The 13,630-nt window shown below is 42.7% G+C and overlaps 1 protein-coding gene across 1 annotated transcript in view; it reads left to right on the top strand.

Annotated features, from left to right (window-relative positions):
- The window catches only part of xylt1 (xylosyltransferase I), a 103,104-nt gene that overhangs the window by 43,103 nt on the left and 46,371 nt on the right, over nucleotides 1-13,630 (top strand). Inside the window, exon 2 of the mRNA XM_008409210.3 lies at nucleotides 7,856-8,429. Coding sequence (XP_008407432.1) covers nucleotides 7,856-8,429 — 574 coding nt within the window. The remainder of the gene's footprint in view (nucleotides 1-7,855; nucleotides 8,430-13,630) is intronic.

The raw sequence follows: 13,630 nt of genomic DNA on the forward strand, positions 1-13,630 counted from the left end.
AAAAAAAACAGACAACTACATATCTAGATGGAGCTCTACGTTGGTAATTTACAAATGACTTACCCTTCTGTTATTTTAACTTTATAAAAATGTTCTTCACAAACTCGAACGTGGAGCCTGTGACTAAGACGACTGACTCACTGTTATAGCTTAAAAAATGAGTTAACACGTCGTTGGTGCTCTTTGACTTTCCTTTTTTGGAGACTTTGACTAGAGAAGTAGGCAGCAATGAGTCTGTTTTCACAAACCTGTAGGTTTATTTGATGAATGAAAGATGCCCTGGTTATCAGCTGTCATTACATGTCACACGTCTATCCCACAGCAGTGCTTGAAAAAGACTGAGAGGTTCTGACTGTACAGATTGAGATGATTAAAGAATAGAAACGATTTAACGTGAGAACCATTAACAGTAATAATATAACGCCTGGATCTGAGAAAAAAAAAATCACAACCTGCAGTTTCCTAAAACAAAAACTTTTCACTTGTAATGCCATTGTGAGCTTATAGAAACCAACACAAGATGAATGTTTCATTATGAGTTCACATTTATGTGCAGATTTGCAATATTTAAGGAATAGAAACTACAGTGTCTGTGGGAATGGTTCTGTCGTTCTGGGCATTTTAATTATCTTGACAAAGCAAAAATACACATGTGCAAACAGTCTGCGAAGCCACATAGTTGCGACAGAAGAAAGTCTGTTCGGACAAAATGGGAATTCTGCATCAGTTTGTAACCTCACCTTTGACCTCTGGTCTCAGTGAAAACCCTCGACCCTTGTCTGTGTAACTCCAAAATCTTTTCTCTTTGGTTTTAAACAGAATCTTTGTCTGATTCCTAAATATAATTTTGCTATCAGTACATACAATGTGTCTACCTCAAATTTCCTGGACAGAAAGTGTTACCAGCGTTCACTCTGATGAAAAGATGGACTCCCCCTCCAACACTCCAGCTCCAGGGCTTGTCACAGGGCACACAAGAAGCTTCTGTGCATACCAAACCCAGCTCATTTGGAGCTGCTGCTGCGGGTGCTAATCGTGTATTTGCTTGCACACGCACACACACACGCACACACACCCCCACACACGCACACACACTCCTTCTTTTACCATACATGTGACCAGCATTCTCCAGTTTTGGCCTGTGGTAAAAAAAAAGGGGGGTTTTAAGAGAATGTCTAAAGGGAGAAACAGAGAAAGGAAGCTTGAAAAGCACGCAGAACACAGAAAGTAATGAAATCTCACAGCTTGGTTGCCAGTAAGAGACTATTTTGAGTTTCCAGAAGCCAGAAAGATGTGTCATCTTAGTGTTTCCCAGGCACCAGGCATGAATATGCACGTTATTGAATTAAAAGCAGTAATTGATAACAAACAGGCGGACAATGGGATAAGAAAATATGGGTTCTGGATCAATCCTCCTCTTTGCTGATTTGTACCCCCATTTCACAACTGTGGATAAACTGTTTCATACCTACAAACCATTTGTTGTTTTGTTTTTTTCTGAATTAGTGAAGTATCTTCACTAATTCTGAAGATTAGATTTAGAGTTAAATTGCTGTTGGGGGTTTAGCTTTGTATTAAACTATTTCCATTTATTTTGGTTCTTATTTGAGTTGTGAGATCTGAAAGACGGAGTCCTATGATCAAACCTAAGATAACATGAAGCTCATGTTGGTAGAGGCATTGCTGAGTCCCTCAAGGACTAGAGATTGAGAAATATGCTATAGAGGATTAGCAGGATAAACAAAAAAACATTTGTGTCAATGGCGGTAAAAAACAAACAAACCAAAAAACATTTACCTGGTGGGTGCAAGTTGAGTTGGGTGTTTTCATTTCAGCTCAAAAGTTCAACTCAAGAATTGTATTCCTTCTCACTCCAACAACATGCATCAGGTCTATTTCTTCAGAGAGCAAAGTCTACACTGGGAAAATAGAAAAGAATAGCAGTAAAAAAAAATAAAACGGAACCGTTTTAGAGTCATAACAGATAAAACGGAAAATGAAGCAGATTGTAAATGACACACAACAAAATTAGATATTGTATTAATGGACAAGTGTTTTGACATTTTTGAATCACGTTGCGTTGCTCGAGATAGCAAAAACAGATATTTTATTACTCAATTGGGCTGCATCTCGTACGTCTACAATAATGACTTACAAAAGTGAAAGACATGAATGAATACCTTGGTAAAAAAAAATAAAAAAGGAGGAGATGCAAATTGCAAGCAAATTTTCATTCACCAATGATTAGCCACCTTTGTCTAGAATAGGAAAGTCTAACTATACACGATGACATGTTGAGGAGGTAAAAACAGTTATTTAATCCTGTTTGTTGTGCTGGAGCAGGGATGAGTATTTAACGTATCTTCTGAGAAATGACTACCGCAGACTCATTCTCACGCATCTTTGCCACATTTTTTTTTTTTTGTTCTTCCTGCAGCTGAGACCTGCTGGGAGGTTTACTGCATGAAGAGCATTCAGTTTTCATTCAAACTGAGAGATCAGCCCACTTAGTCACTTACAAATCTTTGTCATGTTTGACTGGTACACTTTGGGGCCCCCCTCATTGACACATTTAACTCCATTCTGGCTCATTTCTCACTGAGGCGTCCTCAGGTGCTGGAGCAGCTGTGCACCAAGTCTGTCAACTGCATCCGTCTTCCATGTCGCGCCAGACGCCACGTCTTGCTCAGAGAATTGCTGCCACTCGGTTCAGGTAATTAATCTGAGCTCGTTAGCCACATGGAAGGCAGGTTGTACAGAGATTTGCCCACACTCTCGACTTTGGCGACACAGCACACACGCTCCCTCGTAGATAGCGACTCTGAGGTTTTTAGAGTCTACCAGGAGTTGTGTTTTTTTGTTGTTGTTTTTATTGGTTTGGTAAGTTCTCTGGTGTCAGGTTTGTAATGCCTGTCCATTGTTTGTGGACGTGCACTGGGAATCTTGAACATCATTAGATTTTTTTTTTTGCTTTTTTTATTAGCTTTGTTGTAAAATTCAATCAAACCTCTCTAAAAATAGAAAATCCAATGATAGAAATTCGTAGCCATAAACAAGCGGTTTATTTTCTGTATTTAGCAGAGGAAACTTTTTTTTTTGAAAAGTAAACATTTTTAAGGTCAAATATCCGGACTAAATTTTTATGCAAATATCTCCTTCTAAAGTTGTCATGATTAAAAAAAAAAAAAGAATAATCCCTCCATCAAATTATGGTTTGATTTATGTCACAATATAAATGCGTACAAACCATTCCTATCAGGTCTATCCTCCCTTTTCTACTACACAAAATGTTGCCAGAAAAATGATGTAAACATCCAGAGTGATCTAAAAAAACTGTGTCATGTCCCTTTACTTCCGGGGATCTCGGAAGCAGATGCTAGCGTTAGCATAGCAGCTAACGGTTAGCAAGTGAGTCACTTGTGTCTTGTCAAAACGCCTTTTTAGATAATGTAATGCAGACAGATATGGCAGGCAGTTTTGTGTTAAAATGGCCCGACATATCTTTTCAAATCTTTTGTAACTTGTCTGTTACACACCAAAGTATTTGCATTTTAGCTCAATGAGCACCGCAGGGCAACTCGAGAGCTATTCCAGGGTGAGATTAAAACAAGCCCTTTAAATACACCTTTAAAATAAAGGCCAACTGAAATGGTGGGGTGAATCTGATCTGTGTTGTTATCCTGTGGGCCTTCACATTTTCCTTGGGACTGCAAGAGCAAACGATGGCATTAAGAAAGGGGGATAGGGTGGACCAGATGAACATTTTTTTTTTCTTTTACTGAGAGCAAGGAATAAAATGCCAGAGAAGAGAAGGAGGAGGAGGAGGAGGAGAAAGAAAAGGGTGAAGCTGGACAGGTGCTGAAAGACAGATATGTGCTTTTTTTCCCCTTTGCTGCACAGGAGATCGAGGCAAAAGGAAGTGAGAAAGAAAGAAAAAAGGACAGGTGAACTATTTCCCCCAGTGGGAGAGGAAATGAGGTAAAGTGGAAAGGGCCAGCTTAGTATTGAGAAATGGACTAAACCATCCCCAGAGGGGGAGCTGAAACTCCCAGCTCCATTGGGCCTCTCTCTAAATGTACCTACCAGTGATGGATGATTTTCTTTTCTTTTCTTTTTTTTTTTGTTTACCCCCCTCTGCATTTTCCTCACTGTTCAGCAAGGCTCAGGGCGCTCCCCGCTTGTGCTCATTTGTGCGTGTGTGTCTGCACAGCCACCTCGCCATATGCCAGGCAATCCCCGCTTTGCCTCCCTGACATTCCCAGGGAGCGGAAAACACATCCCCAGCAACAATCGATAGCTCCCTGCAGCTCCATGCCCCAGCTGTAGTCCAAGGCAGCTCTATCTTCAGTGAGTGCCTCCGCTATTAATTCTGTGTCCCACCGTTTCCTCCCGGTCTCCGAGATTAAATAGCAGCACAGCTACTGGAGTCCTTTTGCTCACAGAAGGAGGAAGAGAGGAACACCGTGTGAAGATTGTGGATTCACAGGAATCTCCTCAGCCTCTGCTTACACAGGCCACTCATTTGGACTTCAGGCCGCATGGGGCTGCTTCGCTGTAATGGTCTTAGTAACTCAAGTCAAAATTGCAAAGATCTGAAACAATATAAGGCAAAACCATTTCAAACTATAAAGTTGAACAATTTTAATCAATGTCTTTGTATGGCATTATCTCAAAATCTTTAAAAAAAAATCAGTAAAATGTATGAGGCTGTTTTTGCTGTGTTGTCAGAGGTCAAAGCTATTAGTTACACAGAAACCCTGTTTAAACAAATTAGTTGAAGTGGGAGGATGTCACAGTGGCACAGTTGGTAGAGCTGTTGCCTTGCAGCAAGAAGGTTCTGGGTTCGATTCCCGGCCCCGGTCTTTCTGCATGGAGTTTGCATGTTCTCCCTGTGCATGCGTGGGTTTTCTCTGGGTACTCCGGTTTCCTCCCACAGTCCAAAAACATGACTGTTAGGTTAATTGGTCTGTCTAAATTGTGTGTGCATGGTTGTGTGTCCTGTGTGTCTCTGTGTTGCCCTGAGACAGACTGGCGACCTGTCCAGGGTGACCCCGCCTCTCGCCTGGAACGTTAGCTGGAGATAGGCACCAGCAACCCTCCCGAGCCCATTAAGGGACAAGGTTGTAAAGAAAATTGATGGATGGGTTGAAGTGGGAGAGAACCTTCCAACTCTACGCAGAAAGACTTTAGGAAGAGATTCACACCTTTGTCATTCTGCCCGCGCTCCAACACCGCAACCCCACCGCTCCACCGCTCACTGCCACCAATATAAATAATTGATTATCAACCACAGCAGGAAGCCAGATCAAAGCTTTCCAAAGACCTGAGATCAGGAATCAGAAGGAATTCTGCATCTCTCGATACGTCGTCTAGAAGACGTTAGATCCTCTGTGTTGGATTGTCTGCGTGATCACGCCCCAGCTTGTTCTCCTGGAAGCGTGGTTAAAGGATTTTATGCTCTCCCACAAACTGTAAAAGATTTAGACTCTCTACCATTAGCTGTGCTTTGGGGAGTACGTGCCTTACAAGTCCAACAACACGTCGTCACCACATGCCAGACTTGTCATTTTTAATTTAACAAGAGAACACTAGAGAGAAAAAGAACAAAAAACAAAACGGTCTTATTTTAAAAGCAAGAAAAGCTCTTAACTACTGGCATCTCACCTCTAACTTCTGCGTCGTGTCTGTCTTCTACTAAGTTGAGACACACACTTTTGTGGCGTTGTTTTTTTTTTTCCAGGCAGTTTTCCAATTTAACTGTGTCCCTCATCTTCTCATATCTGTCTCAGCAGGGATCAAAGCACAAGAGCCTCCAGGGCAAACACATGCTTCGGCTTCACTCTTTCTGCCTTAAACAAAGAACAACACTCTCCGTTGTGCACTTTTTGAACAAAAATCCACTACAAGCACGAGCTTTACAGACATAATCGTGACTGCACACAGCCTCATTTTACCTCTGGAAACATCCAGTGACTTGCACTGCGTGGATTAGTCTCCTAAAGCATTCCCTTTGAAACGTCGAGGCAGGGATTTCTTTTTAGGTGATCACCGGCCTAAGCAGCTGTTACACGCAGGATTAACAAGTTCTGCCATTCACAAGAAACACTGTCTTGTTTAAACTAGTTGGTGGGGTACGGCGGCGGGGGTGGAAAGCAGTCACAGACGAGGGCAAAGGGGAGACGGGGAGAGGTTATGACAGGCAGGAGAGGTGGCAAAGTGGTGGATTAATAAAGAGGAGGTGAGAAGAGGGAGAAAGTGAGGTGTGAGAGAGGCAAAATGGGTAGCAGATGATCAGAGGAGAGGAGGGAGATGTGCAAGAAAGGATGAGGGATGATCGGAGTGGAGCGGAGGGGAGGGAACGAGATGTGTGAAGAGAAGTGTGAAGGGCAGGAGCGAGGGAAGAGGCAGAGATTCAGAGGAGAAGAGAGGCAGGCAGCTTTAACGCATCTAATTTAGTGAGAACCAGACCTCCGCCAAGGAGGAAGCTTAGAGGGAAATGACAATGGGAGCGTTGTCCCCCGTCTTGTTTTCCCTGCAGTTTTGCGTTGCGCTGTATAATATCATCCCCTCCCCCCCTCCTGTCTCTTTGAGCGTGAAAGTGTCCCACCTTTGTAATTGTGCGAGTACAAGGTGTTTACAGCGAGGAAAGGTCAACGGGGCGATAACAGACCTGGCTGTAGGGGTGGAGAGACATTTCCAACCAATCTCGCGTCTCTCTCTCGTGCTTCTCACCTGTCCTGGTTCTGATTCTCTCTTACAGGCTTTGTTTTACACACATATCTATGATAACTGCTGTTGTAGTGCCTGGTAAAAAGATCCAAACTCTGGGTAATCTTTGCACATTTTGAAATTTTTTTAATAATTTGACAAATTTCATGAGTTTTGGCTTCACTTCACAGTTCTGTGCCACTTTCTGTTAATGTTTTATTTATAATCCCTGTAAAATTCATAGAAACTTTGTGGGTATAAGTCAAGAATCCCCTGTATGTCTTTCCTCGGCTGCTCTTTGTCATCCTGTTTCCCACCTTCACTTTTTTTTTTTCCCCTTTCAAATTTCAGATTAGCTTCTGTAGAGGGGTGCGTTACAGCAGGTTGGCGGCAGCTTTTTCTGTTTTTTTTTTTTTGTTTTTTTTTCGTTTCATGCATCACAGAACATTTCAGTAGAGAAAATCAACATAGCTCGCTCGTACCCTGTGCCAGTGCTCCTTCATCTTCCACCGCTGTGTCACTCACTAGCAGATTTTTGTGCCGCTGTGCCCTGTGCTCCCCGATGCTTTCAGCCTATTCTGCTGGAAAAACAGAGGACGGGCTCAAGCAAACAATCCCGTTCACTCTGAGACTATCTCCAATATGCAGCCATGCAGTGTTGAGCAGTGCAGTCAGACGCCACGCCTCTGCAATTTCTTTGCATTTTTATTTGTCTCAAGCAAAAGAAAGAACACGCGCTCATCTACGCTCACGCTCAGTCATGTTCTGCATCTTCAGTCCCTCTTGGTGCTTTGTTTGCCGAGCGTTGGGTCTGTTTGAAGGAGATTTTAATTGAAACCAAGGGCTAATCTGATGATGGCACGGCGCAACGGAGTCCCTAGACCTGTATCACCTTGAGTTATGTAGCGCCCTGTGGTGCCTTGCTGCTTCATTTCATGGCTCGTGGTTCGGCGCCATGCTGCCTAGTCATTAATGCCATGTTGATTGTTAATCCAACACTTGATATGCACGGTGCTCGCTTGGTTCTGATCTTGTTTTTCTTATTTGTGTCCCCACTTTGCTCTTCCTCTTACCTCTCTCTCCCCACTCTATTTACCCAACACTTCCTTCGACTCTGTCCTCCTCTGCTCCACCTGTCTCCCTCCAGGATGGGTATTACTCCCACCGGCCGAAGGAGAAAAGCAGAGTCGACAGCAACAATGAGAACTCGGTGCCCAAAGACTTTGAGAACATAGATAATAGTAATTTCGGTGCCCGTTCGCACCGGCAATCTGTAGGCGCCACCAGCAGCAAGCAGCGGGAGCGTGTGCAAGGGAAGCCCCACACCCAGCAGCAGGCCTGGCACGACAGCTCCCCCAGACTGGGCCGCAGCTCCAATGAGATTTTGCCCATAGGCCACCAGTCGCTAGAACTGGGAAACAATGCCTCCTATCCTGGTGGCCAGGGCATCGTCGGAGGCCTGCAGCAGCAGCACACTCGTGCCTCACTTGACCAGTCCCAGCACAGACATCAGCATCCGCACAAGAAGCAGGCGACTACACCGACACTGGAGGTGACGTACGATCAGCCGCCGCAATGCGAGATCAGCGGCAAGGAAGCCATTTCTGCCCTGTCCAGAGCCAAGAGCAAGGAGTGCCGGCAGCAGATCGCCGAAGTCTACTGCAGACACAAGGAGGGCCAGCTGATGCCTGATGCAGTAACTCGTTATTGCCCTATTGAAGGTAAGTGCATTACTCTAGCGAAGGGCTGTCATGGTTTTATGTTTACATGAGAGGCAGAATTTGAATGCTCTCCCAATTTGTGTGGCTTTTGTTTGATTACGCAAACTTTCTTTCACAATTTCCAATCAAGAAGAACGTTGTGAATCCGTTCCAGTAAGTTGATCTAGATTGCAGCAGGAGTTCTTGCTGTATGGAAAAGATTGGAAGCACCAGGTCAGGGATACTTTGTAAGGAAAAGATAATTACAAAGTGTATGCACATATTTAACTATTGCAATAGCTCTATCAATGATTTTGTTTGAGGAAAGTGACACCGCTAAACATTGAAGCAATGAGTCTGAACTTCTTTCTCTGGAGACATTAATTAGGAGAATGCAACGAGGTTTATGGCTGCAGTAGCCATAAACATATTAACTTCATCTTGGAAGGAGACAGAACTCAGCAGAAGCACTGAGCCAAGAGTACTTTCTATGGGAAAGAAAAACAGGAAGAGTAGCTGTAGTTAATGGGTTCGGCTGCTCTGTCTTAAAAGGAGACAGTAGCTGAGTTTCCATTAACCGTAAAATTGCGCAAATTGTAATTACAAAAATAAATTCGCTTGATGGAAATGCAGCACTTTTGAAGGAAAAACTCATATTGCTAGAGAAAATGTTTTCGCACTGGAATGAGATGATTTTTCAGCCACATTAAAACACTTTTCTTTTTTTTTACATCACACAAGTCACATGATCAACAGCCGGATGTTGCTACTGGTCAAAAGGACGAAGAAGACAACAGGAAGTAGCGGACGACGGTGTGGTTTTGCTTTTGTTTTGCAAAGTGCAGCTGGCTGTACCCGCGCTCTCACAGCGTTGCACAGTTCATAAAAAGTTGTGCGTCATTCAAATGAGTTGAATCTGCTTTTTATAGGAAAATACAGATCATGTTAAAGTTAATGGCTACGAATGGCCATTTAACTTTTAAAAAAATCAAACAAATACTATTCCAGGCAAACAGCTTTTTTTCTAAGCTTCCCCTCAGACGCTCTAACTCACTTGTGACTAGAAATTATAATTACCATTTGAAAAGGTATCACTGCGTCTCAGCCAACACTGAGACATCTGAATGCAAATTCAGGATCTGGTCTGATTGTCGGAGCTGTCAACAGACGAACTTTCTGATTAAAAAGTTTCCAAAGATTCCCCGCGACTCATGCCCCCTCCTCTTCTTCTCCCTCTAGTTGGAATTGTGAGAAAGAGCTGCCATTTTGCTGTGACACTTCTTTTTCAGTCGCTCCTCACATTTCAGTGTTGCTCTACGCGCCGCTGTTCTCAGTGCTGCTGACAGAGCAGCATTCGAAATGGGAAGCGTCCTCACTGTACGCCGAGTTCTCCAGTCCACAGAGAGGTTTGCATAGTTGCTTGAAGCTGTAAAGTTACTTGTATTAGGGGGGGGGGAGAAACGTATTTGGTTTCTTTGCAGAGTTCTGATTTATGAAAAAAAGTAATCCCTAGTAGACTGTGCCGCCCATGGCAGCTAAAATTACCAACTTTTCGATGAGTCTTTTCAATCGCTGAAGAGGAACTGTAGCCCTCCCTTCTTGGATTATTTTAATTCCGTCTCATTGGCGGGTTTTCGAGCTTGTAAAATCTAGTTAGGATCAGAGAACAACATCTCTACGGGATTTAAGCCCAGACGTTGACTAAGGCCTCTCCAAAACCCTCAATTATTATTTTCTTTTTAACTAAAGGAGGGTTTAACTCAACTCTGTCAGAGAGCAAAAACAATGAGTTCACTAGTTAGGACTGAAGCAACAAAACAGGCCCAGGCCATTACACTGCCGCCATCGTGTTTGACTGTTTAGTTCAATCCCTGATGCAACACGACACGCAGCTTCATAATCCACAGAATACCGTTTCCAAAAGTTTTGAAGATGATCAAGATGGTTTTTTTTTTTTTTTGGCAAATTTGACACAGGCTTTTGTAGGTTTTTTCTTATTCTTTTTCTTTTTTTTCTTTTTTTTGGAGCTCTCCCATGGATAAAATTTTTCCCATCACCTTTCCTTGTTAAATCGTGAAAATTGACGATTTAACTGGGGAAAGTGGCTCCTGCGGCTCTCTCATCGTTGTTCTACATTCTTTCTGTTCTGACCTTTGAGCCCATTTCCTGCTGTCAGACAGGTTTCCTTCCAGTCATTTATTGATTCCCCTGGTCAGTCAGTGGGAAACGCCTGGGTTTGAGTCCGAACCAAACCGAACCAAAATGGTAACTGTCACAGTTTCTTTATGATTTAACATTGAAATGAATTACTTTTAACACAGAGTGAGGTTGGATTGGTAAATGAAATCATTATTTAAAAACGAAATATTGATTAGGTTATCTTTGAGACTGAAATATGTGTGATGATCTGAGAAAATCTTAACAAAAAGCAAAACAAGAAGGTATCAGAAAGTAGCAAATATTTTTTTGTTTTCAGAACTGTACACACTGAGCTAAATGTTTAATATTTGGAACATAAGTTAGCCATCTACAAAATCACTGCAATCAATTTATGGTAATGACAATGATTTAGACAATTCCTGTCTTTAAATTAGTAGAATTAAATTGAATGTTTCAGTGCAACTTTCATAGGAAAGCAGAAGCTATAGATATAAAAAAAATAGGAGTGAGCAATACATTAAGTAGAATGAAATTAAGGGCTCCGGGGAGTTATCATTCGGAGAAAATCTTGTTAAAAGTTATTCCGAATGATTTTCCTGCCTTTTTGTCTTGTTTTTACATGTTACTTTTCTCATTACGTCTGCCTAATCTTTGCCGTGAAGGCTCTTTTTTTTCCCCCCAGAGAAAACAACAAAAGTAACCACTTCACAAAGTTACGTACAGACAGTAGGTCTATAGTGAAGCTTAAGTAGACAGAGAAAAATTTCCCCGTCTCGTAATTGCAATTTCTCATCAAAGCCGAGGTACGTCCCCCGCTCTCACCCCTTCCAATGTGTAATTGGTGAAGTAAATTGTTGGTGAAGTAAAAATTGGGATGCTGCTTGTGTTTCTCCCCAAATTGTTTTTTTTTTTTTTTGGTTTGTTTTGTCAAGCTGGCCACAGAACGCAGGTTCCCTCATCTTCTTCAGACGCACCACACTCACAAATTTATGGACATCTGCAGGCTGGTTGTGGATTCTGTACACAAAATCTGTTGCGCCGGCAGCCATCAGCGAGCTGCACGCATCAGCAGGCATGTTGCAGTGAACATTGCGTACACACACGTGCGAGCGCGCGCGGGGCAGCGGACTGTATGCAACGCAGACAGCAGGAGAGGAGGAGAAACCTATTATACCTCCTGCCTGTTCTGCTGAGATACCTCTCCTGCCCCGGCTCCTGTTGTTACAACTTGACAAAGCACAATGACTTTGCAACTTTGGTGCATTCCCGTTCCTCATCAGCGGGAACGTCGCCCGTCTGTGCCTGATCTCTTGTCATCTCACACAGCAACTCGCAGCCCACTCGAACTGACAATTTGATCAAAAGAGACAAAGAAATTGAAAAGGGGCTCTCCCCTGGTGGCTGGGATGTAACAACACAACAACTAAATTAAATCACTTTTCTTTCTCTTCGTCCGCCTGCTGCCTGCTGCCTGCTGCCTGCTGCAAACGTGTTATTCCTCCTCCCTTCCCAATCAAGTCTTAACCTTGTTAGCCGAAAATGCCCAAATTGGCTTGATCGACTTTCAATCCTCGAGGCTTCGGCTAGATTAGCAATTGTGTTAGCTCTACATTAGAGTCGTTGAATTTAGGGGGAACATGCTAACTTTTCTAACGACACTCTGCTCTGGCTGCCGGATCAACAGGCGGCTGCTTTCTGATGGGAGGAGAATGGTTAAAGACCCAGCTGAATAGTGATGAATATCGGTAGAAAAATGATGATGGTGTCATAAATCATGACGAATTACTTAGATCTATTGAAAAATTAATTAATTAGTCCTACTGAGACCATCCGATTGAAATATATCTCAATAAATAGTTAGGAGTGACCTGGCAGTCCTTATTGGACAATTGCAGAATTGGACTAAAAGTTATGAAAGCATTTGAAGTTCAGATATTTGTAAAAGATTATTGTACCCTACAATCTGTGGTAGGAAATATATGAGTAAATGGGGAAAAAAAGACAAAGGAACAAGAGCCCCCTTACTTTTCCAAACTGTTATTTTACTTACAGCTTCTAAGGAAAACATTATTACTGCAGCACAACCTTTGGGTATCATAATGTCATGTAATAAAGTTGTAAATTAGTTGGGCTTTTTTGTTTTTATGTTATTTAGTACAGATCTTACTTACAGACATTATCCTGCTCACATACCCCTACGGAGAAACATGGCGGTGGCAGCATCATTCTCTTATTCAGCCACGGAGAAGATGGACGGAGCCTAATAAAGTCCTGGAAGAAAACTTACTAGAGTTTGTAAAAGACTTGGAGTCGGCATCCATAAACATACAGCCAGAGCTACAAAAACCAAAGCATATTCATGTGTTAGAATGGTCAAGTCAAACTGCAGTAAATCCAGTAGGGAATCTGTGGGAAGATATGAAAATGTGTCTTCTTCACACTGTCTGCCTGAAGATAAACCAAATATGACACTTTGAAACCATCAAATGCAATACCATTTTTGTTATTCATACCTTTTTTTTATCTGCAAATCTCACTTTGTGCCTTTTTCTTCTCTTTTAAGACCGAGACAATCCTTGAGACATGTTCTAATGCAATTTGGTGCATGCCCTCTGGGACCTTACTCAGCTCTTCTTCTAACCTCTCATATGAGCATTTAAGATGGAGGGTGTGTCAGAGCCAGACGTTACACAGGATGATGGAGGAAGAGTGCGGGATGATAGCAGATGAGGGAAAGGCAGTTTCAAAGATTGATAGCAAGCTCTTAGCTCAGGTACACAGTCTGCTCGGAGAATACGCCACGCAAAGCTGCTCTTCTGCAGATGAACAGGTTGACCAAATTGACAATAAAAAAAAAAAAGAAAGTTTAGCTTGCACAGAAGTGCTCATTAGTTCAGCCAGACAGTCTTGCTCACACTCTTGGAGTGCTTTGAGAAGCGACTGGCCAATTATCTGACTGCAAAGCAAGCCAGTGGATCTTCTTAGCCGGTCACCAATTACTGTTCAATCTGATACGGCCTGCAGCAGATTTCCCTCAGAGAACACACACACACACGCGCACA

This window comes from Poecilia reticulata, chromosome 1 (genome assembly GCF_904066995.2).
Source record: "Poecilia reticulata chromosome 1, P_reticulata-male-v2, whole genome shotgun sequence".
NCBI lineage: Eukaryota > Metazoa > Chordata > Actinopteri > Cyprinodontiformes > Poeciliidae > Poecilia > Poecilia reticulata.